Below are 26,792 nucleotides of genomic sequence, written 5' to 3' on the forward strand. Positions count from 1 at the left end.
TCAAGACTGCTTTACTCCATACATTTCAGGACTGAAACATGTTGCCGATTGGTTATTGGATCAGTGAAACTATATACTAACAGCTGTCTGAGGTATAAGCAAAGAGATAATTTGTTGCAATGCTTTTTATGAACGTTATGAGACTCTCAGTCATAGACCAGTTTACAGCTACAGCAAACATTTTGAAAAAATAGTTGTCAAGTAAAAAAAAATCCTTATTTATCAAAAAAAACATTGCCAATATTATGAAGGAACCATCATCAATATACTATTAATAGAATTCACTTTGCTAGATAATAATTGATAGCTTTGTTATATTAAATATTTTGAAATTCTATAGTTTTTAGCTTTTTGGTGAATCTGAGTATTTTTATAGTGTGCATTGATGACGCAAAGAGCGCCACCATGCACCCACCCCCTGGACCATGCACCTGCCCCTGGACCTCCCCTCTGCCAGTCTTCCACAAGGAAGCAGAAGAAAGTAGGTAAGTATACTGTAGCAACTGTAATAATCGGCCAAAAATACAATACAGAAAGACGTCAAAAACATATAAATACATGGTAAACTTTAAGTGAGTTTTACAAAGAACACAAAATTCCACATAAACATGGTAATTTGTTTGTACAGAAGACATGAAAAAGTATTAACACTGGGTGTATATAAAGTAGGGAGCAGAACACTAAACACTGGCTCATAGAGCTCACAATCAAATTTGGGATTTTAGGCACTTTGTGACTCTTGAAGTGATCATATTAAAAATATCCCAGAGTTTTCTAGTACAGAACCACTATGTCAGAAATACTGCTTGCCTTACATAAAACAACCTCATACCATTCACAAATATAATATAGATAGAATTCTCATACCTTACAAGAAATTAAGGTGATTTGCATTTGCTATGTAGTTAAGAATAAGCATTTTTTTTCTGTTATCGGCAATGTCTGCAAAAGTGGCTAAAGGTGGGTACACGCTATACGATATATTGGCCGAACCATAATGGATCGCAATGACCATCATATAGTGAGTACCCCCAAATCCACCCATTTCATCAGGCGATAAATTGGGTGGTCGCATCTTCCCATCTGATGTCCTGCACATCAGATGGGATGATGCCACGGAAATGATGTGATGTTACATTAAGCATGTAACGATATATATCGCGCTGTCCCACGGCAGATCGTGCAGTGTGTATGGCAATGCGATATATCGTTACATCACATTGCGGCTGGGTACAGGTGTGTATCCCGCTTAAGAGTCCGAGGGTGGTGCACTTGAATCACATTAGCTTGCTCCATGGATAACTATGCAGCCCACCCCCCACAACGTTATTTACAATATCTTCATTTCTGACGGCTCATAAAACTTAGACACATTTCTGAATGGTTTCAGTGAATTTTTTTTTATATAAGTCAACTTATATTTTAAGTGTAGTAGCCCTTTAAGGCCTCAGTAAGAAGTCTCAGCTTGTATACATTCAGCAGTTCTGGCGAAGATGCCTTGTATTTGCTGGCTGGTCTAGTAGAAGCTATCTCCGCTCTCTCCTCGTGTGACTGCCTGCATGGCCTGCTCTGGCATCAGGGACGGGTCCGTGAGAATAGACGTTGAGGTGCTGAGCTGACATAATGAACTCAACACCGCTGAATTAGAAAAACAAAAGTGAAAAATATATATTAAAAAACACACTGCATTCTGGGTAGTTGTACTAAGCCTTGAAGAGAGAAAGTACCAACCAATCAGCTCCTAATTGTCATTGATCAAACAGCCTGTAAAATTACAGTTAGGAGCTGATTGGTTGACACATTATCTCTCTCCACTTTAACTGAGGGAGAGTTGGTAAATCTCGATTACAAATAGAAAGAATTTCTCATAAGAAACGACCTTTAGCAGGAGCAGTTACATTAATGCTAACAAGGAAGAGATATCTGGGCTCATGCAGCAAACCTTAGATATGTGCAGGAAGACTTGAATTCCAGCCACAGATGCCAGGTAGAGATAAACTCATCATTCCCCTCCGGGTTCACTCGGAGGTCCTCCATAGACCTATACAAATCTATACAGGCAAGCCACACCTCAAGTGTTGGGGGGGGGCAGTAGATCGCCAGCAAACCTGAATCACAGCTTTCGCGGCGCTATTAAAAAACATTAACAGGGCCATTTTATCAGGGAATAAATTACGAAGCCAAAAAGAGGCGTCAGAGGGAGTATTCTCGCCTACAAAAGACTTAGCAATAGATATCACCTGATTCCAAAAGGGTCGTAATAGACTGCAGTCCCAACAAATATGCAGTGGGGAGTCTGCCTCCATATCACACCGCCAACAATTATCCGGTAGCCCAAGAAACATCTTTGCTAGTTGGAAAGGGCATCTGTACCAGCGACGAAATCTTAAATTGTGTTTCAATAACAAAGTAACTAACGGAACTAACAAATGTGTTTTGAAAAATTCTGTTCCAGTCGCAATCCTCTATGTCAAGTTGTAGCTCTCGCTCCCAATCCTTAGCATACTTGGGGAGGGTACATGTGTTCAATCAGGAGTGCGTAGCCTCTCGAGAGAAAATGCCCTGGGCGCAAACGGGCCAGGCACAAATCCTCAAAGGGAGTCAAAGGTCTGGAACCAGCTGCGCAAACATCACTTCTTTGTAGAAAATGCTTTAACTGTAAATATCTCCAAATCTCAGATGTGGGAAGGTCCCACTTAGCCTGCAGAGGAGGGAAGGAGGACACACTACCCCCATCTACCAGCTGGCCAACTCATTGCACTCCCCGATACCTCCAAACAGCAAACAAAGAACCAGCGACACCCGAGGGAAAGTCAGGATTACTAAAAAGAGGGGTCAAAGGGAAGAATATGGAGGACAGACGTTAGTTTCCGGAGTCTATTCCAACGGGCTAGAGTAGGGTCTATGGTGGGATGGGAAACAACTGAAACTTTGGTCCTCCAGGGGTATTGTGCAATATGTATGGGTAGGGAATGATTCTCAAGGTGAACTCACTGCTTAGTATCAGTTGTCTGTGACCACTCCATTATCATACCCAACACAACAGCGTCATAATAAGCTGAGAAGTGTGGTAACTGGAGTCCCCCCATGTGTCTTCATCTAAAGAGGATTGCGTGCTGAAACCGAGGTCTTTTGTTTCCCCATACAAAGTCTCTGACGATATTATGTAAATCCTGAAACCAAAACTTGGGGATATAAACAGGTTTGGAGGAAGAATAAAACCCTAGGGAGGACATTCATTTTAATTACACTGATTCTACCGAACCTTGAGAGCCATTTGGCACCCCAATCTCTAAGTTCAGAATGAAATGTAAGGAATAACTGTTTAAAATTGATGTCAAACAGACGGGAAGAATCAGGGTGTAGGGTAACTCCGAGGTGCTTGAGGCTAGTAGCATGCCAGGTGAAGGGGAAGGAATGTTTGAGCCCTTCAATAGAGAGGGGCATGCCGACACATTCACTGCTATGGATTTAGAAAAGTTCACTTTAAAATTGGAAATGGAACCAAATTGCTGAAACACTGCCATCAGGCTAGGGATTGAAAGAACTAGGTTAGACAAGACCGCCAGTAGGTCATCAGAAAACAGTGCTAGCTTATAGTCTGTGTCACCCACCCTAAAACCAGTGATATTTGGAATCTGATGGTCATACCTGCCGACTTTCCGGCTGCTCCTTCAGGCAGGGAGCAGCCAGATCGGCAGGACGGGGGGCGTTGCCGGGAAAAGGGGGAGTTGCTGGGCGAGTGACATCACTTGTGGGCGTGGCATGGCGGGGTCACGGGATCGTGTCAGTTTGCCCCCGTCCCCGTTACACAATGCCGATAAAATAGGCATTGTGAAGCAGGGGGCGGGGCCAAAATGACGCGAATCGCGTCACCGCCCCCCCGCTGCGGGGGTTGCAGGGGTTATTGCGGGGGAGATAGGAGGGGTGGGCGGCAGCCGGGAGAATTGCCTGCCTTCTCGGGAGGGGCACCCGTTTACCCAGCTTAAGTCCTACACCAGAGCTGAATACGGTGAATAGGTAAGGTTGGGTACAATTATTTCTACAACAATGAGCAAATCAATAATTAAATGATAAGACTATGGGGGAGGAACAAAATGGCACTTCTGGGATAATTACACTGCACCCAGTTCCTGGGGGTATGTTTGTTTTTCTGAAGTATAATACTGAATTTCATTTGACCCCGGTAACAGAAGTCATATGGTGCCACACATCAATGAATAAATGCCAATTTTCAATAAACAAAAAAACAGTTGTAGAATAACATATAACCATATGTTGTAACCAAATAAAGAGAATGTATTTGGCATGTTAATTTTATCTGTAGCTGTATCCTGTCTATATGAACGGCTTCTCTATACAGTCACTGCAGAGACTGATGTCTTCTCACTTGTAGACCTGTGCTAATATCACACCTATCACAATATATTGATACATACTAGGTCTCAGTGCAGGCAGGGAGCAGTGTTGGTCCAGCCACTCCAAAGAGGTCTCCCTCAGATCTGTCATGCTTGCTGTGGACACCATACGGTTGAATGATTCAAAAAGAGGATGGATAAGGAAGCTGAACTGCAGTCAGTTAAGGAAACAAACTGGATAAATATGTATATTTTTTCAAATATAAAATCATACAAGATCCACAAAGGGATAGATGAAGACCCCACGGAGCCCTAGTACCAAATCATACATGGAGCAAGAACAGACAGAGGATTATCAAGAGGGTGACAACTTTTTTTTCCCCCCAGCAAATGTTGCCATGCTACATTAAGCATAAATGTCTAACACACAAACAATGTAAATACAAAAGCAGAAATGTAAAACAAACGTATGAATGGGGAAGAAAGGTCATCTAAAGCTGGGTACACACTGACAGATATATTGGCCTATCAATTGATCGGCCAATATATCTGGTGCCTGTCGGCCAGTGTGTACAAGCGGTATGTCTGGGAATGACGTCGTATACAGACATATCGCGTCTGCTGTGCTGCACAGCCGAAGGACAGATGTATCTGAAGGACAGATATATCGGCAAGTGTGTACGAGCTGTCTGCCGACCGCCCGTACACATGCAGCCGCGGGGAGGGGGTGGCCCCGACTAGCAGGACCCGCGGCTGCCTGGAAGATGATGGCTGTTCTGTGTATATGGACAACCATCATCTACAGATATATCTGATAGGTGTGTACCCAACTTAAGTGACTTTGTCCATGGAATGAATGATCGTGTCAGACGGGGTGAATTGAGTATCTCAGAAGCTGCTGAGCTCTTGGGATCTTCACACACACAAAAGTCTTTAGAGTTACAGAGAATGGCGCGTAAAATTAAAAACATCCAGTAGGTGGCAGTTCTGGGAGAGAAAACACCTGGATAATGAGAGAGATCAGAGGAGGATGGCCAGACTGGTTCAAGCTGACAGGAAGGTGTTAACTCAAATAACCATGTGTTAAAATTTCAAGAGTATTAGAAGAGCATCTCTGCACAGCATGTCAAACATTGAAATGGATGGGCTAGGGCAGATCACCACATCATCTAAGAATAGGACATGGAGGCTTCAGTGGGCACAGGCTCAATAAAACTGGACAGAGAGCTTGGAAAGACCCCTCCTGGGGCCTGATTCTGAGCCGAGAGCACTGCCAATGTCGCACGCAGTTGAGCAAATGTATGTTTTCTGCACACATATCCAGGGTCCCTGCGCACAGAGGCGCAGTTGCGATTGAGACGGACAGTTTCACAAATGTCTTAAAAATATATTGGTTCCTGGGGGATGGCTATGCCGGCGCACAGTGATTGTCCTTCTTTCGGGTGTTATGGGAGTGTCGCTGAGGTGGCTTCAAACTCAGGCACATAATCGCTCACATTGGAGGCCATATACTCTCAGAGAATTTGTACCTGGCATGGGGCAGGTGCAAGTTTCGATGATGCAATCGATGGTTGCATCTAAAGCCTCTGAAAGTCGGCGTCTCATTCCTGGCACATGCAGACACCCGGCTTTACACCAGGGAAGGGCTTGTAGCGGTATTTGCATACAGTCGCGGAAACAATACTGGCAAAAGATGCCGACACGGACGCTGCAGCGTCTGAGCCAGAATCAGGCCAGTGGTCTGACAAATATCAATTTCTACTGCAATGTGTAAATGGTCGGATCAGAATTTGGCACAAACAGCAATAACCCATGGATCCATCCTGCCTTTAGAACAGTTCAGGCTGGTATTGGTATGAAGAATGTTTTGTTGGCACCTTAATATTAATTCAGCATTATTTAAATGCATTATTGCCACAGTCTACCCATTTTCTAATGGCTACTTCAGTATAATGCGCCATTTCATGAGGCACACGACATCACAAGCCAATTCCATGAACATAACTATGAGTTTCCCATAGAGATGGCCTTCGGTGGATTAGCCATCGGTGGCATGAAATCATCAATGAAGAACCAACCCTGGTGGGGAAAATGTCAGGCAGTGGGCCAATCAGTGAAGGGGACAGGGCATAGCAGCCACTGAAAACCATTGTTGTCCTGTAAAAGGGTGTGGCTGCGCCCTGTGCTGCACCCGACCCCTGAGCAGCTCACAAGCCTTCATAACTGAGCACCTCAAGGGGTGGGTGGGCAGGACCTCCTTCACCAGAGCACTAGCATGCTACTCGCAGCTAAAGACACTCCGAGAGGCAGAACAGACCCTATGGCACTGTGGGAGAAGACATAACATCTCTACCTACACAATGCGGGAGCTGTGAGCCAGAGCAGGGCGCAGGTTGCAGCGAAGGGTGAGTACTGCTGATACTGCCCCAGTGCATCTTACCCTGTGTGACGGCACCGGCTGCATCATCCTCCCTACGGCCCTGCTGACAGCCATCGATGGTTGAGAACCATCGGAACTCCGCCATCAATGAATAAACTATCGACCATCGGTGACCTTGGACCTCATTCAGAGTCGGTCGAAGCGGCCGCACGGTCGTATGCTACCGATGTTCGCTATACTGCGCATGCGTATAGTTTGCAATGCGCGTGCGCAAACTAGCCGCTACGATCAGAAATTTCTCTCTCCTTGAACACAGCCAGGTCGGTAGTTTGAGTGACAGAATGAGGCGTTTTTGGGTGGTAACAGGGGAAGGTGTTTGAAACCGGGGGAGTGGAGATCCGAACGCAGGCGTGCCTAATTATTCGAATGGCATTTTATGGGAGTGCATACGGTTTATGGGAGTGCATAATTAACAAAGTAGCGTCATGGTACATGTGACATGGGAGGTTTTTACACTGACATGATCGTAGAGCTTAAGAGAGGGTATGGTCAACCTTAAGCTCTACGACCAGTTCCGATGGTCTCGATTAATCCTTATATGCCCGGAGATGACGTGTAATGCGTACGAGAAGGGGGCGTATTTTTTTGTCTTCCGGTCGCTTCCTCCCCTTGGTCGGCCAGCTACCGATCCGAACTTAGGGACGCAACTTGCGAGGGAATCATTTGCATATATCCGGCCCCTTTTCCCGTACGACCGAGCGGCCACTTCGACCGACTCTGAATGAGGTCCCTAGTTCCTTGTACACCAATGGCCTCCACAGTCACCAGATGGCATGTGGTGAACGGGAAATCTGCAGCATAAATGTGCAGCTGACAAATCTGCAACACCTGTGTAATGATATCATGTCAACATGACCCAGATTCTTTAAAGAATGTTTCCAGTACCTTACTGAATCACGGTCACAAGAAATTCAGGCTGGCCGGGGACAAGCGGACATTATAGGAGTAGGATCTGAAGGACCACTCTCTGAAAAGAAATGGTGAGTTAAAGCTTAGCCTACAGGCTACAATGGCTAACGCAGTCAAAAAATGGAGTTAGCTACCGGGTGTCACTCTCCGAAAAGCTTTGCTTTTTGAAGCTTGATAAATTCAGCAGTATCATAGACCCATAAACTTATATAGGATCTGCTGTTAGATCGAAAATATAGTAGGATACTAAAAGAATGAGGGAAAACATATAAAAACACCAGTTTTTTTGAAGATTTACAGAAAAATTGCTTTAAAGAATAAGCCCTTTAGACCCCCATGAGTTTACAAATTATTTTTTTTTAAATAATAGTTAATTTTATTTGTGTATTGTAGTCCGCAAAATAGCAGGGTCATGTATCAACTGTGTCTGTGTAATGCCTAATATTTTGTCCTGGCTGAAAAGTAGTTTGTTACTAGAAAAGTGTTCACTCTAGCACCCTGCACCAGTCACAACGTGCACTTCCTCTTTACTGCCTGGGGTGTTGCTCTCTGCAACGGTGCTTCTAGCACACTCAGCTAATGCTACAAACTGCTGAGACACAGACCAGAGTGTGCTAGAAGCACCAGAGCAGATAGTGCCACCCCAGGCAAGAAAGAGGAACTGCACGGGTTGTGACAGGTGCAGGGTGTTAGATTGAACACTAAGGAATATATTTGCTATGTTAGAAACATGAAAAGGTAACATGAGAATGGTCAGGTTTTAGTATAAATCTGATAGACCCCAGCAGGTCAGAGAGCAGTCTTCCTTCTTATCACCAAGCCATATAAGGATACTAGCCAAAACTTCCAGTTCTGCAGGGTCCTGCTCTGTACATAGTTCTGGAACATTTGCCGCACGTGCTGGAAGCGCTGGTGCGTGATGGGCACCCCGGAGGCTGGAAGCTGCTGCTGGCACAGGCTGTGGGGAAAAGACACAGTATAATTCAGGTCAGTACATCCAGTGAGCACGCACGGCACATTAAGCCTACTGTTACCTATCAATCATTAAACCTTTCTTGGTAGGTTGGCTCTCTTTGTTGTAATTGCCAATAGATTAGAACATTCCTAATTTGAAATGGAGTTGATGAAATGGTAAGCTTCCAAAACTTCACACACATCCCTCAATGGAGGAGTGAAATCCGATTGGTCACCAGCTTTACCAACATGATTTATGAGCAAGTTTTACACAATTCTGGTTTTGTGTAGTAAAATTGGTCAGTGATTTTATGGGATTAGTATGAGAGTTCCACAATCAAAATGTCAACACTCAGAATGGGGATTTTATAAAGAATTCTTCAATGTAGGTAACATGATTTGGATAGAGATTGTATGTGGGGAGGACAAGACAGATCAGAGTCAAGGATGACATCTAGCAACGAGCTTGTCGTAATTGTCAACAGAAACAGAGATGTCAGTTCGGCAACTACCATGGGGCGGTGGGATTATTATTAACTCTGTTTTCAAAGAGTTTGTGGAGGCGAGATGACATCCAAGATAAAATGGCAAAAAGAGTCAGTACCGCGGGCTAACATGGATGGTGGGAGATCTGGAGAGGATAGAAGAATTTGGGTTTCATCCACATACAGATGATGCTGAAATCGGAGCTGATTATTTTTCCTGGAGAGGTGGCATAGATAGAGAAGGGGGGAGATGTATCAAGCCTTGGAGAGAGAGAGAGAAAGTAAAGAAGTGTCCCATAGCAGCCAATCAACTTCTAACTGTCATATATCTAGCTCATTATTTAAAATGATAGTTATTGGTAAATTTACTAAGATGGGAGTTCTATTAAGAAGTGATGTTGCCCATAGCAACCAATCAGATTCCAAGTATTATCTTCTAGAAGGTGCTAGATAAATGAGAAGTAGAATCTGATTGGTTGCAATGGGCAACATCACTTCTTAAATAGAACTCCCATCTTAGTAAATTTACCCCTTAGAAGTTGATAGGTTGCTTTGGGCAACTACTGAACTTGGTCTTTCCAAGGCTAGAACTTTAAAATACTTACATGATTAACTTCAATTAATTAGATGGAATTAAAACAAATTATTTATTTTATTATTTATATTTGCATATTTATTTCAAATAGGCAAAAATATAAAATAAGTTCATGTGTGTCAGTTTGGTAACTTTATTGAATAGTAAATGAATAACTGTATGTTGCTCACCTGATGCGGTCACTGAGCTCCTGTACTTGTCGGCGCAGGTGTTGCGATTCTTCCTGCAGCTGGGACCTCTCCTGTTGCAGTTTACAGATATATTCTGCTGTCTTCTGCAAGGTGGTGGCCTTGCTAAGCTGAGGAGATCAGATTGGTGTCACTAGTCACCACTTGTTTACTTGGGAACTACAGATGTGTCCTCACTTATCTTTGATGCAGTCGCGTCAAACAGCCCCTTGTGGAGCGACTGGTCGCGTGAGCCTCTGCTAGCGTTGGGGCGTCTTTTTGTGCTGAAAATGTTTTCTAAGGAGCAATTTGATGCGACTTGGAAGCACTAGGAGACTGTGCTGATTAATTTGATATGTGACACAAATATATCTGTGTGCGACTTCGTTACTCAATCAGCATGCAAAGTGTTACGATGCAGTGGCCACAGCTTTTTTCCACGTCAAGTGCCATTTATGTTCTCAGTTGCACACAGATAAATAAGATATCAAATTAATCAGCACAGTCTCCTGGTGCTTCCTAGTTGCATCACATCGCAACTTAGACACCTTATCGGCAAGACACATAACAGTAGCAGAGCTGCATGGTGGGACCTCACAGCTCACTCACGCCAGGCATATGGCGCTGCATGGCGTATGGAGGCTAACTTGATTACTCACCTGAATGGTTGGCGAAGCTTCGGATCTTTTAAAATGTGTCAGTCAGTAATGATTACACCTGTACTCCAGCAAGGAGATATGGAAAACATGCATGTCCCAAGGACTGGATTTGAGAAGCATTGATCTGCTGCTTGGTATGTGTCATGGTGATGTATTTAATCCTGTACTATGTGCTGTGAGACCAATGTGTGATACCTTGTTGGTGTGCTGTCCATGTAGAGTCGTCACCAGACTGTGCAGAGTGTCAAATCCCAGTTTAATGTTACAGCGTCGCTTCTGTTCGGCTGAGATGTGTGTTATTCGGCGGCTCTCCACCTGCAGAGACATGCAGATGGTATGTACAAACATCATAAGGCGGAAACAGCATCATTTTAAATGAATCAAACTAAATGTACTAAAACTATTTCCTTCTTGAAAACAAACAGTGATACTATCCTCTATCACTTTTACTTCTTACTACAATTTCTCAGACATTGTTAAATTGGCTGTTGGTGTGGACTGTCCTGTGGGATGAAGAGTCTGTGACACTGATCTCATGATCATTCAGAAAGAAAGGTGTCAGACTTAGTAATGGATCATTCATGATATTACAGGTTACAGTAAGCACAGTTAGCATGTTTCTGCTATCACATGGGATGTTCCCACACTTATGCTCATGAATATTTGTATCGGCTTGACATATGGCTTACTTCTTGCAGTGATATAAGCCAATTTAGATGACACTATATAGCGGTGTCATAGTAAAATACTACTTATGTTTAATTGGCCTAGTGGCCGACGACTCCTCACCTTGTGCAGTAAACACAAAAGTGTCACTTGTGCGACCGGCAATTGTGCCAATGTTCCGGGATACCCTGGACATCGCATGATTGCCAATACACACTGCAGCGATTAAAGAAGGACAGAACAATCACTCGTTCTGTATTTCATTAACATGTATGGCGCCAGATGCGATATCATCAGGTTTGATGTGCAGCACATCAAACATGCTGACGTCGCATGCGACTGCGGGAGCGCACATATCGTGCATACACACTGCGATATGCACGCTTTGTCGTTCTGATTTGGCCAAATCGGAACAACATCGCTCCAATGTGCACCTGGCATAAGAAATAAATAGGGAGAGACTTTGTATGATGGAAAAGGATACTACTTTTATTAAAATATAGAACATATTACATGGAGGCAAAAAAATGTCTTCCTACTAAGGACTGCCTTACCTCCATTCCACCAATTCCTCATCCCACCTCCCTCCTAGTCCCCTCACCCTAACCCCACCACTAAGTGAAGCACGGACCACCCTTCCCAATTTACCTCCATTCCTGCTCTGCAAGGTGATTTTATATGAAATAGCAGAGGAGAGGCAAAGTGCCTACATAGCCCATATCTGACCACTCAGTGTGCGGCCAATTCATGGAAACATCCGAGATCAGGCCTATTCCTCCCCTGTATTCTTATTTATATGTGATTTACTCAAATGTATGCTTAATATGTAGTTGTGTGAGGTTCACGGCTCTGCTATAATCCAAATCAGTGAGCTGTTTGCAAAAAGAATATGACAATGTACAGTGAGCAATTTCTAAACAATTATACAGTGTTGTTCTGAATTTCAATTTCGGATTTTATGTTACAGCAGAGCCATGAAGATGCCCCAATCAGGAAAAGTAAAGCACATCAGTAATCGGAATAATACAAATCATGATCATTATTTTTCAGCACCACATTTCTGTTCTGCATGTCATATATTAATTCAATGGACCAGTAAAGCTTAAAATAATATTGAAGCGATACTAATAATATATATGAAGTCTTTCTAAGGAATGGAGCATTGCAAGTGGAAAAGTTGCCTATAGCAACCAAACAGCTTTGAGGTAGCATTTATCAGGTACATATTATAAAATGACAGGTCGAAGCTGATTAGTTGCTATGGCCAACTTCCATTTTTGTCAGGGACTTTTACATATCCATTTACAAATTTTGAAGGACTTCTCAAAATTGTATATATATGCAATATCATTTTAATTGTGTGGAAATATGTGTGTCCTCTGCACGGCAGTGTTTCTGTCAGCGGTCCCAATAAAGCAAATGGAAAGTTTTTTTTTATAACCTGGAGCTGGGAATGATAGAACAATAACTTACACACAGTGACATAACAAATTGAAAAACAATGTTAAAAATTTCAAATTGTAGTACCTTTATATTTGCCAATTATCTTTGAGCTTTATTGGACGTTCGTTTTCTTATGCCCAATATGCAGAACAGTAAAGGAGTGTTCACGTACGTGCGACATAACTAGATGTGCCCTAATCCCCAGAAATGCAGGTGTATGACCTGCGAGTATGCCAGAGGACTGGTGCAAAGATACGTGACGATAATGACAACTATCAGCAGCGCTATTTAGCTGCTTGTAATTGGCTAATTCTATATTTACCCCTTCAGCTGATAGTACCTAATGGTTGTGAATGTGTTTCTATTTAATTACTATTTACTGTACATGGAAAATGTGACTTTCACATTTATTAATGACTCTGTCAAGACAATATTCTCTATGTACAGTTCAGTATAATTTGCTCTGTGTACAAATTATTGTAACATGTCTTTAGAATTTATTACTAACGGAGGCGTGGCCTGGCAGCCCGAGAGTGTGGACGCGCTGCTACAAGGCTCCTGCATCCCACTCATTATTTGCGACTGAGCGGCTGCCCAGCCTGCTAAAATATAGGAATATATCACCGGGGCCCCTGTGAACCTCCGGTGATTAAGCAGATCTGCTGCGGGTGCTCGCCGGCGTCTGCATTGTCCCACGCACAGCAGGACCTGACTGGCTCACCTCATTCCCAGACTCGCCTGAAGCAGTGACCAGAGCCGCGAGTCACGTGACGCAGACCCGCCGGACGGAGCTCCGGCGGCTTGAGGTGAGCGGAGGCTGGGGCGGGTGAACACCCTCTGGACTCTCTCTGCCTGCTCCACAGCTGACCAGCTACTGCTGCCTGTGTGGCCCGAGCTGGAGCCGCCATCCGCGGGGAGATGCCATTTTGGATTTTCTCTCTTCCCCCTGCTGCTCTGCCTGAGCTCCTGCCCTGCTATTTCTTGGGGGATATCGATGGCTGAGCCCTTCCCTGGTCTCCTTAACCCCACATCCTCTCTCCTGGCACGCTGCTAGTAACTTACCATACACCATAAGTTACCTGCTCTCCTTGCAGCCGGACACCATTGTTAGCCCTCAGCTCCTCCTGCACCCTGTCCAGTGGTGGTCCCCCGTTGCCCAAGCAGATATTGCTGTTTAGGAAATATTTCTACACCTGGGCTCAGGAGGCCAGTCACTACTCCTCAGGAGTTCCTACCTCTGCCTCTCACCTCATATTCTTCATCGAAAAACCATTTTGTGTGATCACTGTATACTTGCTCTTTTATTGCCATCTTCTGGAATTAAAGTGTATTTTACATCTACTCTATTAAAGTTTAATTTGCCCTGCCAGTCCGTATGATGTGATTACCCTGACAGAACCCCAGGACCTAGTGGCTTTTTTCATGTCCCAGCAATAATCCACACTGTAGCTTATTATTACATCTACAGATGTCCGTTTGATTCGGAAAACAATTGATTACACACGAGTGAACGTGAAATACTTGTCGTCTCAGTTTTCTCAAGTCTGACCTGCCACCTACCTATCTTATGTCTCAGAAGCCCAAAAAGTCAACGCAGAACTCATCTACTAATTTTTTTGGCACTAAGAGTAAACCTACACCGCCGTCATCTGATCGCTCTGATGCTTCCAGTTTGTCCCCATTAAGAGAGGCTGAAACTGTAATTGATCCTCAAATACAAGCAGTCATGGTCAATCTTTTGGAGGGCGTCAAAACCGCATTTGCTCAAGAACTTGCCAAGGCGGTTAACAACTTCAAATCGGAGCTCTCCTCTCTAGGCTCCAGGACGAATGCCCTGGAAACAAAAACGGAATGGGTATGATACACCGCCGGCAATGCGGCCGGCGGTTCGATTCCCATCAGCGGCAGCCCGACAGGAGCAGAGTGCGAAGCAGCGGAAGCCCGACAGCGCTGGAAATCCCGATCATGGATAGGTAAGTATAGACTAACCTAACCCCCCTAACCCTTCTTAGGGGTGCCTAACCCTAACTTCCCCCCCAAGTGCCTAACCCTAACCACCCCCTTCCCCGCTGCCTAAACCTATGTCCCCCGGGGGGGTGCCTAATCCTGAATCCCCCCCGGGGGTGCCTAACCCTAACCCTCCCTCCCCCTAGCCTAACCCTAAGTCCCCCCCAGGAGCCCTAAACCTAACCCTCCCCCCCGCGGCGCCTGGCATCACTACGATCGTGATGCCGGGCGCCGGCCTCCCGGCGTCGGGGAAATGAGGGCGTCTACATCTAGATGCCCGGCATTTCACCCATGCTGGGATAAGACAGTCGGGAAGCCGGCAGTCGGTATTTAGGCAGTCGGCTTCCCGATTGCTTCCCAACAAAAACGGACGATCTCTGTAGGTCCCAGATAACTCTGGACAAGGAACTTTCTCGTCTGCATTCCGAAGTGGAATCCCTCAAGGAAAAACAAGAGGACGCAGAAAATCGCTCCCGCCACAACAACCTGAGAAACCGCAATGTATCTGAATCCGTCTCTGCCTCTGATTTGCAATCCTTTCTAGATGGCTTCTTTCATCACATTCTCCCTGACCTTTCAGAAGCGGACTGCCTAATGGATAGAGCTCACAGAGCCCTCCGAGCCAGACCCTCTTCTCCCCAACCCTCACGCGATATCACTGTCCGATTTCATTATTACCGCACCAAAGATCAATTACACTGGGCGACTAGAGACATAACTGTCCTCTCTTACCAGGATATGGACATTCAAATATTTCAGGACCTGGCCCCTTCCACCATCCAGAAACGATGAGACTTACAACCTGTTACTAAAATCCTGAGACAACACAATGTTAGATATCGTTGGGGCTTCCCCTTCCAGCTACAAGTATCCTCAGCCAATTCCTCGTTCTACGTGAAATCCCTCGAACAGGGTCAAGATTTACTTCTAAAACTGAACATTCTGCCTGAACCATCATCCCCTAGACCCTCGTCACCTAAACCTCAGCGTTCCCATCCTCCAGCTCCAGAATGGTCTACAGTCACGAGACGTCATGACCGTGTTACTGCTCCTACATGAGTCACTTACCACCTCCTTTTGATCACTACAATTGCTTCCACCTGAGCCTTCCCCTTGACTGGATGTTACGGTCTATGGCTCGACGGTTGGAAACTCATTCCACTGTTTGAAAATGTTTTTGTTGTGCTGTTTTATACGGCTACTTATTAGGTCACTCATGTCCACTTCAGCTCATTGTCTGATTTTCATTAATATGTTTTTGTTTTTCTACTTGTTCTATCTAGATTATATGTTTTCCTGAAAATATTTACAGATATAAACATATGCAATTCATTTTTGCTGCAAAGTGTTTTCATTTTTTGCTAAGTGCCCTAGGTCGCCCTTTGGGGTTTCCTCCTCTTATCTGTCTATGGTCCACCCCCCATTCTCCCTGTATTTTTTGTACTTTATGTACATTTATTCATAAGTTATATATTTATCTGTTTTGAACCCCTTCTGGGTTCCTGTGTTTAAGGGTTGTTGCCCATATGGGCTCTTCTCCCTTTTTTTCTTCTTTCCCCCTTTCCTTTCTCTCTTTTTGGTGGCTTCTCTTTTCTTTTTCTCCTATTCCTTTCTGTATTATGTGTCTTTGGGAACAAAGGGCCTGATTCAGACCCGGTCGCAAGCGCTGAGCACTCGCAACCGGTTCGATGGTGGCTCAGAGCGCCTGCGCACGACAGAGCCGGCTCCGTCGTGCGCATGCGCGAGACCCGGATAGAGACGGGCAATCTGTTGCTCTGGTCTCGTACCAAAGGGGGCGTGCTGTCGATGTTGAGTGACAGCATGCCCCCTTTGGTGGGCGGGCCGGGGGAGTGGCTGCCCAAACAGAGGCGTTCCCATGTGAACGCCTCTGTTTGGGGCCGGCCCAACTGACATGACGAGTGATGTCAGTGGGAGAGATTTCGGCTCTGTTAGAGCCGAAATCTCTCTGGGGCTTGCGGCAACGAGACCCTACCACAAGGGTCTCGTCGCAAGCCCATTGGTCGCGATGGTCTTGACCATCGTGCCCATCTTCCTGGCCGCTCGCTATAGCTATGCGAGTGGCCAGGAGGCCGTTCTAAAAAAAAAAAAAAAGACCGGCCCTGATTCAGAGCGAGCGCTCTGTCAGAGCGACCGGCTCTGAATCAGGGCCAAAGTCCTTTAATATTTGTGGCCTTCTCAATGTTTTTTTTTTATACAGATACGTCCTCTCTGATACCATGGCCTTGAAGTTATTATCAATTAATGTCAACGGCCTCAACTCACCACGTAAACGTTCTATCATCCTTCAGGAAACTCATTTTACAGGTACTCACACTCAATTGCAGGGAAAGCAGTTCTCCCAAACTTTTTTTGCCTCGGCTGATTGCAAGAAACGGGGTGTTGCGATCCTTATTCACAACAGAATCCCTTTCCTGCACTCTTCCACGTTCTCAGACCCCGAGGGTCGTTTCCTCATAGTTAGCAGTACGTTACGCTCCACTACAGTTACTTTGGTCTCAGTATATGCTCCGAACCAGGGACAGGATTCTTTTTTCTCTAAATTGTTTAGATGCATTGAGCGACGAGTTCAGGGTCACCTCATAATAGCTGGGGATTATAACGTTACACTTGACCCAACCCTTGATAAATCCCCACCCCCAACCAATAAATCTAATATTTCCCCTAGCAAGGACGCACTGACTTTATCCTCCCTACTTAAACAACATAATTTATATGACTCTTGGCACCTTAAAAACTCGTCAGCGCGTGACTACACTCATTATTCGGTCACACATAGTATTTACTCGCGCATCGACATGCTGTTTGTATCCCACTCGCTGATTTCTGAGACCTCTCAAGCTGGAATTACCCCCCTCTCCTGGACAGATCACGCGGGACTTTTTATTCTCCTTGATCTTTTACAACTTTACCCTCGTCCCCGTAGATGGCGTCTTGACAATGCGCTTTTAATTAATCCGTCCACTCTCACTACCATCAAACAGGCCATATCTGATTACTTCGCATTTAACTCCACTCCCGATATAGCACCAGGTATTATATGGGAAGCCCATAAGGCGACCAATCGTGGCCAACTCCTTAGTTCTGCCTCGACGGCCCGCAAACGTGCCGCAGCTGAGATTCCTCTCTTGAACAATGACTTTCTACACTTCTTGATGCTCATAAACTCAACCCTACTTCTGACTTATTACGTCAGATTGATTCTACCCGGGGCCAGCTAAATAACCCTGCTTTCGCGGAAAGCTGCCTCCATCCTACTAAAAACTTCAGCAACGCTTCTACGACAAAGCTGACAAGGCTGACTCAATACTAGCTAGAAAGTTAAGAAAGAAAAGTGCCCTGAATTCAATTGATAAAATTCACTCCCAGAGATCTGATTTTGATATTTATGATACCCTGGCAATTGTTAAAGAATTTAGACAGTTCTATACCTCATTATATAATCTTCCGTCCCCTTCTCAAGACACCCCTCCCCGATATGCTGATCTGGAGGCGTACCTAGCTGACACCCCTCTCCCTAAGCTGTCCCAGCCCCATCTTTCCTCTTTAAATGCTGACATTACGCAGGACGAAGTACGGGCAGCAATTAAATCCATCAAAGGTTCCTCTGCCCCTGGCCCCGACAGTTTCTCGGCTCAATATTACAAAAAATTTGCCTTAATTCCCCATTTAACAGATTTCTTTAATAATGTATTATATGGTGCATCACTCGTTACGACTAAAGCAAATATTGTGGTACAGGTAATACCAAAACTCAGGAAAGACCCCTCACTTTGCTGTAGTTATCGCCCTATCTCTCTACTCAATGTAGACATAAAACTGTATGCTAAAATTTTGGCCACTAGATTAAATCCCCTTCTGCCATCCTTAATTCACCCTGACCAGGTAGGTTTTGTCCTCGTACGCCAAGCCCCGGACAATATTAGGAGAACTATAGACCTAATTACACACCATTCATGAGGGCAGAACTTCCTCATTACTGATTTCATTAGATGCCGAGAAGGCCTTTGACCGCATCTCATGGCCATTCATGTTTGGTGTCCTTGGGTCAATGGGCTTCTCTGACAAATTTCTTCGGGTCTCTCGGCCTTATGTTGCTCTCCCTCAGCCACCATCTCCGCTAATGGCTCTACTTCTACCCCATTCAGTATATCTAATGGCACCCGTCAGGGCTGCCCCCTCTCACCACTTATTTTTGCCCTTATAATAGAACCCCTGGCTGCTAGAATTCGTGCTAACTCAGGTATATTCGGAGTGTTGGTCGGGTCCACGGAGCACAAATTAGCTTTATATGCGGATGACATCCTGTTGTCCATTTCGCACCCGCTCACTTCGCTTCCCCCTACTTTGACTGAACTTGAAATATACAGTTATTTTTCGGGTTATAAAATTAACTTGGATAAAACGGAAGTCCTTGTCTTTTATCTTCCACTAAATGATAAAATCTCTTTGGAACAACTCTTTCCATTTAAATGGCACCTCCAAAAAATTAAATATTTGGGTATTTTTATAACCAAACGTTACCATCAACTCTTCCAGGCCAATTTTCCCCGCACTCTCTCCCAAATCAAATTAGACCTTGCTTCGTGGTCCCGTCACTTCATCTCCTGGATAGGTTGTATTAATACGATTAAAATTAATATTTTGCCTAGACTTCACTATCTTTTCCAGTCCCTCCCTATACATGTCCCCACTTACGTTTTCAAATTTCTCCAATCCCAGACAACTAAATTTATCTGGTCAGGAAAGCGGCCACGGGTACGTCTCCGAACTCTCCAGAGATCGTCTCGGGCTGGTGGTCTAGGCATTCCTAATTTTAAATACTACTACTTCTCTGCTCAACTCGATCAATGTATCTTATGGAATAGCTCTGATAGAGTATGGGTCCAGATTGAGGCAGAGGCTTTGGGACTGCTTTCCCCTGCTTCCCTCCTATGGCTCGCTAGAGCCCGTCACCCTAAAAGAGTGCGTGACCATCTTATCTCTCAATCACTGTCATTATGGGATATAGCTACTCGTAAATTTGGTCTCTCGCCATTTCCCTCCCCAATCATCCCACTATTTAACTCCTCAGAATTCCCTCCTGGTATGACTCCTTTAGCGTTTCTTCCTTGGCTAACGGCTGGTATCAGATACGTCAATGATTTGACCCGTGACACTTCCTTTTCCTCATTTGCTGAACTCCAATCTAAATTTCATGTCCCCTCCAAACATTGTTTCCAATACCTAAAACTCCGGAACTTCCATAATAAGGTTAAACACCGTCTATCCCACCGTCCTCTTACTCCTACAGAGATGTTGTGTTTACGTCACTCCTCCACTGCTGGCTTGATAGCGGCTCTAAATACAGAGCTCTCTACACCTTTAGTCTCCACGCACGACCCACACAAATTAGCTTGGGAGCAAGATTTTAGTGAACCCCTGAACCCTGAGGATTGGGAGGATATTAGGGAGAGAGCTGGCCCCAGTTCCATTTGCGTTAGAATAAAAGAGAACACCTATAAAGTCCTTTACAGATGGTACCTGGTCCCCTCCCGACTGAAAAAGATGTTCCCTGACACATCCGATAGATGTTGGCGTGGCTGCTTCTCAGAAAGCACATTTTTCTACATTTGGTGGAGTTGTCCAAAACTCACTGGTTTTTGGCTAGATATTAAGAACTTGATTACCTCAATTACTCATCTCCCGATCCCCTTGGATCCCAATTTTTTTCTTTTAGCCCTACCTCTCCCAACTGCTACTTACCACCAAAACAAATTAATCAGGCATATCCTCTCAGCTGCTACCTGTCAGCTCGCAGCTGATTGGAAACAATTATTGCCCCCTCCCTTCAATCAGTCATCGATAGGATCTGGTTGGTTCAGCGAATGGAATATAGGACCAGTATCCTTAATCACTCTTGCAAAGCTTTTGATAAGGTCTGGGGCCCCTGGCTGTTCTTTTTCAATGCTAGTTCCCCCTTTACCTGATCTTCTTTATTTGTTCCCCTCTACTCTCTTTCTTTGACAGTTCTAGCCACGCTGTCTCTCTTAATCTTCCGTTCTCCTTGCTGGTCCTTTTTCTTTTTTTATTTACTCTTTTCTTTAATATTTAAAATTGTATCCCACAGATTTACCTACACTATTCAAATATATTCTTGTGTATTTTTATTGTCTTTCTTAGTGAATATTATTTGTATTTTTGTAGATTTATTCTGCTGTATTCTGTGTGGATCTTTAATAAATATACCTTTAAAAAAAAAAAAAAAGAATTTACTACTAACATGGCAGAATGCAGATCTATGCTCCAGACACACCTGGGGGTATATTTACTACAGTGTGGGATTATAGAAGTCTAGATGCTGCCCATAGCAACCAATCAGATTCTAGCTATTATCTTCTATAAGGTGCTAGATAAATGCTAAGTAGAATCTGATTGGTTGCTATGGGCAACACTTCCATAAACCCACACTTTAGTAAATATACCCCCTGATGTAAATCACATATTTGTGAGTTAGCTGAATATTGAGTTACATTCGACTTATAAATATAAGTACATTGCATTTGTGTTTTATTTTGCATGTATTTTACCAAGCACTGTACATTCATTCCTGAAAATGCATCAAACTCTAAATAATTCCCCAAATGTCTAAAAATATCAACAGAATTTGTGACATTTCAGAACTGGTGCTGTAGTAGTATACGTGTTACACCATAGCCAACTATACTCACCTTCTTACTGCTAGGTCTGCTCCAACAGTTGCTAGTCTGGGAACATGGCACAGTTAGCGAGTCTTTGCGGTCATCACCTAAAATGACAAATACCCAGAAAGAGAAGTTAAAAAAAAACACAGATGCATTTTGATCTGGCACAGAATGTAAACAAAAGTGATCGGACACTGGGCCTGATTCAGAGCCGGACGCAATTAGCGCTCGCTCGTCCAGAAAATAGGGGTGGCTATTCAAATGAACCGTTCGCTCTTTGCGGTCTGTTCACGCCTCTAGGTCTGATCGAGCGAACAAAACTTGCGGACGTTTTTTGGGAAACTACGCCCCCTGGCTGCTCGCATCCTACGTCATGTCCGCTATTTATTAGATTAATCGAGTACATCGACCAGGGTATGAACTGCTCGCTATTCTTGTGGTTGGTTTTTGCTACCACAATTTTGCGAGCAGTTCTGGCTATAAAATAACCCAGTGACGTGGTCAATGACGCTTCTGTTTTAATTATGCACACCCAAAAAACGCCCGTTTTGACCTTTAAGCACACCTGCGTTCGGATCTCCACTCCCCGTTTTCAAGCACCTTCCCCTGTTACCACCCACATACGCCTCTTTCTGTCACTCAAATTATCAGGCATTCGCTCTTTTGCGAGCACATGAATTTCTAACGCACTGACTGGTTCGCGCATGCGTATAACGATCCGTACGCATGCGCAGTTGGGCAAACATCGCTCGGAGCGAACGAGCGGCCGCTTACGAACGGCTCTGGATCAGGCCCACTGACAGCAAAGAGATCAACGAGATATTATTGACGTCAGTACTTTGTAGGTCCACCACTTGCAGTGATTACTGCAGACACCCTTACTGGCAAACTGTCACAAGTTCCTGGACAACAGCAAGCGGTATGTTTTGCCATTCCACCTAAAGTACAGTGACCAACTGTGACACTGAAGAAGGTCGAGTCGGCCTAGAACACACCCGTCGCTAAAATTCCTCCTAGAGGTTCTCAACCTGGGCTACCAAATTTTCTGTATACCAGTCCAGTGTCGCCCTGGAAACATGACAGGTGGTATTGTCATCCTGATAAAAAAAATAGTTGTTTCCGTAGAACTGTAAGTGCATGGTCCTCCCTACCAAGTGTTCATGTCAAAACCACCAAATTAGTGGCCATCTGGAGCTTGTTATGCATTTCACATACGCGGGGGTGTCCAAACACTTTTCTGCATAGGTGTATAAACCTCTGTGTAAAAGATATTCCCATATCACTATTTCTATAATGGTGTAAAATGTGTTAAAATCAGTACAATAAGAAGTAAAGTATAACACTATTGTGGTTGAAGATAACTGCATTTGGTGCTTGTACTCAAGAGTTAAATGTATTAAATGATCCACAGTAGATTTGTGCATAATTGCAATTAGTGGCAGAGGGCCTGACTCAGAGCTGAACGGAGTTGCTGTAGCATCTGAGGCTTTTGTCGCAACCGCTACTGCGGATTTATGCTATTGCTGCAGTTGATGGGCGCCCTACTGAAATGCCCTCCTGCTGCGGATCTAATCCGCCTCTGTGCGCAAACAGTTGTACCATCGATCGGCATTGGCCGCTCAATAGGACATTATAACAGCCCTATGGTTGCTCAGAATGTCAGATGGTACATGTCCGCTGCTGCCAGTGGAACTGCGTCTTTCGACACAGTCCCTGACTCCGACACACCCTTTGTAGATAGCTACCCCACAGTGACATAATTGAAGTCTGGGCAATTAGGGTGGGATGTACTAAGCTTCACATTGTGGGTGCGGTACATCCGGCCACTTATTGTGTACATACTAGCGTTAGTAACACCGATATATACCTAGAAATGTAATTAAAATCGCATAGGACAGCTCTCCCGATAAGAGCTGTCCTTTGTGATAGGAGTCCTTCTGCGCATGTGCAGGGGACACTAGGAGGGATCCGATAGGATCCCTCTCAGAAGCAAATGCGAGAAGATGCCCATAGGCTTCTATTGGCCAACGTCATCTGCAAAGGGCGTTGCCTATCGGGTTACAAGCTATGGAATGTATCGCATTCTGGAGCTTGTAACATACAGATGGGCCCAGCTAGTGTGTTGCTCATAGCGCGCCATTCCAGGCCTCTGTGTTGCGCCATGGAACGTTACGTGATGGCTGTACTGTGGCGTACCATGGTATCCTACAACGAAAGATAAGCCATGGCATGTAGTACACTACTTAACCTCTGGGTGGCGAGTGCTCCACTGATGAAATTTGTAGTACTGAACACAATACTGTTAAAGTGGATGGCCCTGTAATGTGAACAATACAATGTCTACTGTATAGCGGAAATGCCAAGTGGTGGGATGTCGAGAGAAATGTTTTGAGTCTAGGTCACTTTTAGGGACAGGGACATTGCAGCACAGTAATAGAGATCCACATATATTTATCTTCCGTGCGCTACAAATTGCTCCACACATAGCGCAGGAGTGCTGTGTGAATCGGCAGCGCAGTGTGTCTTTTTGTGCAACTTTTTTACCTTCAAATGCATCTTATTGGCATAAGCAGCTTCTGCTGATTAAAATGATATGCAGCATACCTGTGTTCTGTGAGCGAGTGAGGGTGTATCTGCAAGCGAATCACTACATTACAGTGTTACAGTCGCTAATACTGTAACATAGCGATTCACCTGCAGATACACCCGGACTGGCTCACAGAACATAGGCATGCTGCATATTTTTTTAATCAGCAGAAGCTGGTTGTGCTATCAATTCGATTTGCTGTATGATTCAGACGCATTTGAAGGTACAAAGTCGCATAAAGACACGCGCTACTGAGTCACGCCATGGCATGACGCGACTAGAATGCCTGTTTAACATGCAAGGAGGCTGGATATATAAGGACCCATCTGTATATGTATTTGTATAAATAATAGAATTCATACACAACCAAGTTATTTATTTTTAATCCTGTAGTGAAGACTTATAAACTAAAAAAAAATCTCCCTTTCCATGACTCACCAGCCATGTTGAGCGCTGCACCGCTCGTGTATGTGATGTGAAGTGTGCGACTTAAAGCAGGCAATGTGTACAATGTCAATAAGCGGGCAGTATTACAGTCGCTGATACTGTAACGTGGCGTTTCACGTGCAGATACACCCGCACTCGCTCACAGAACATAGGCATGCTGCATACAATTTTAATCAGCAGAAGCTGCTTGTGCTATCCATTCGCATTGCTGTGTGATTCAGATGAATTTGAAGGTAAAAAGTTGCATAAAAGACGCACACACTACCGAGTCACGCCATATTAGTACAGCACATGTAAACACATTCATCACGTCTCTGTGAAAGCGGTGCGTGCCTGTGACCCCTGTCTGAGCCCTTGAGACAAAAATATATATATATTTTTTTAAAAGTACAGGTCTCACACACATACTGTACTGTAATTATTTAATACTTTATTACACATTCTTCTACAGCCCTGATTCCATGACCAAAATGCACCAAATCACAGCTTCTATCAGTCAATCATCAGGCGGTGATACAGAAAATGCATTGGAAATCTGACGCATGCGCTGTGTAGTTTAGGAAAAGTGACACCTGGTGGACAAAAAGTTGTATTACACAATATGACTTTTTTCCAGTGCAACGCTACTTTCCGTTATGAAACATTCTGTGTGGCGCGACTCAAGGCATACTGTGTGGTGCGAGATGCCTGGCGCGTTACATGGCTGTATGGAGCAACAAACTAGCTGGGCACATCTGAATGTGGCCAAAACTCCCAATACAGGGCTTTTCGGGGTTGTGAGCGCATTTCAGGTTTAGTACATCCCGCCATTAGTGTTTCATGCCTCAGTGTTGCAAAGCCTCATTGATGTAATTAGTGGCTAGTAAATATATAAGCTGCATTCCTATGAAAAATTTTCAGCCTGAAAAATGTTCTACTAGGAGACATTCATTCTGGTCAGGAGCTGCATTAGGGTAAAAAAAATGACATTTGTACCCGTACTCACCACAGCCTGTTATTGGCGACAGTCTTTCTGTTTTAGGAAGCAGCGGCGGACTTTCCAAATTTGTGGTCCCAGAAATGTTGTTGTTGCTTGAGGAACATAAGACAGGACTCAGGAATATCGCAGGGGGAGGGGAAGGAAAACCGAGAGCACTTCGTGTGGAGGATGAAGGAATGTGTGGAACAACAGGTACAGTAACACCAGGAAAAGACATACCGTCCGACCTACTGGCTGTCTGAGGAGAGATGCAAACAATATTTAAATAATATTTTATTCAATAGATGAAAGACAATATGCAGTAGAACCTACACAGAGGTCCATAATAACTAAAAAAAAGTACAGCGAAACAAATGCAATACAATAACAAAAAATGAAATAAGATAACGTCTCGTATGAGAAATATTTGTTGTATAAACTGGTTTCATCGAAATTTCATTATAACAATAGAAACAGAGAGAAAAGGAAGAGAGTAAAATAATAAAAGATAAAGAAGTGTGGAGTGGCAATCCGCATTAAAGGGGAGATACGGAAAAAAGGGAGATAAGAGGAGGTTGTGACCCAACTGGGCTCCTGTGTGGTTATACAAACACCTGAAGATCCAGATATGTGTGTAGGTACAGATATATACTAGAACTATCATATAGAATATTTGTGAGCAGGTGTCATGAAAATGCTGGGGACATCTGAAAGTTTGAAGTCCAAGGATCCCATCTTTTTATAAAACCTTTGGAAGAGCCACGTAACATACTCATCATGTATTCCATGGAATATATATGCCACACTTTGGCTATGATCTCTTTTATAATAGGGACCTCAGTTTTTTTTGCAAGCTGCTGCCTTGCTACTGTAGCTGCTAAAATGACATGCCGAATACGTTTCTGATGGTGACGAGTGGCATCTGGGATACATAGTGGCAATAGAAAATACCTAAATATATGGCCCCCAGATAGGGGGCGTATCAGATTATAACTGATAAGAACAGATACTACACATGATCTTAGCCAAAAGGCCGAGAAGCGATAGATTCAAACAATATTTATCAACATTTATTCATATAGCGTCGCCCTATTCCGTTGCAAATAACAATGGTCATTAGGTATCAGCTCTATAAATGTGTGAAAAGAGGTGTTGGAGCTGCTACAGCACCTGCAGCTGGAAGGATCTGTAGCAATTGCACCCCTTCAAGTATGGTCTGCCTTTCAGCAGTTCCATAAAGTGTGTGTATACAGTATGTAAGTAGGAGGATGGGGTAAGCGGATCTTCCATCAGCAGCCCCCTGGACCAGAACTGCCGCGTGCCCCCTAAGATTTGCTTTATTAAATGTTATGCCTATGGGTATAGAAGATATTTACTGCTCTCACAGGCCACTTAAATTACTGTGAAGTAGCAAGT

At 44.2% G+C, this 26,792-nt stretch overlaps 1 protein-coding gene and 1 non-coding gene across 4 annotated transcripts in view; both read right to left on the bottom strand.

Annotated features, from left to right (window-relative positions):
- Positions 1 to 294: 294 nt before the first annotated feature.
- Positions 295 to 26,792, bottom strand: part of MLXIPL (MLX interacting protein like) — a 162,707-nt gene continuing 136,209 nt past the window's right edge. For 2 of the 3 annotated variants that reach the window (XM_088454029.1, XM_088454025.1), the window contains exons 11-17: positions 25,404 to 25,635; positions 21,412 to 21,488; positions 10,763 to 10,882; positions 9,912 to 10,039; positions 8,542 to 8,665; positions 4,440 to 4,569; positions 295 to 1,638 (exon numbers count right to left, since the gene is read on the bottom strand). In XM_088454029.1, the coding sequence (XP_088310155.1) occupies positions 1,517 to 1,638; positions 4,440 to 4,569; positions 8,542 to 8,665; positions 9,912 to 10,039; positions 10,763 to 10,882; positions 21,412 to 21,488; positions 25,404 to 25,635 (933 nt within the window). In that variant the 3' untranslated portion in view covers positions 295 to 1,516. Of the gene's footprint in view, positions 1,639 to 4,439; positions 4,570 to 8,541; positions 8,666 to 9,911; positions 10,040 to 10,762; positions 10,883 to 21,411; positions 21,489 to 25,403; positions 25,636 to 26,792 lie in introns of those variants that run through there. The other variant, XM_088454032.1, reaches the window with a different exon arrangement.
- Positions 26,226 to 26,421, bottom strand: LOC148538488 (U2 spliceosomal RNA). Its single transcript, XR_015872410.1, has one exon. It is a non-coding gene; the product is annotated as a U2 spliceosomal RNA (small nuclear RNA).

This window comes from Taudactylus pleione, unplaced genomic scaffold (genome assembly GCF_031769625.1).
Source record: "Taudactylus pleione unplaced genomic scaffold, aTauple2 ptg000040l, whole genome shotgun sequence".
Lineage (NCBI taxonomy): Eukaryota > Metazoa > Chordata > Amphibia > Anura > Myobatrachidae > Taudactylus > Taudactylus pleione.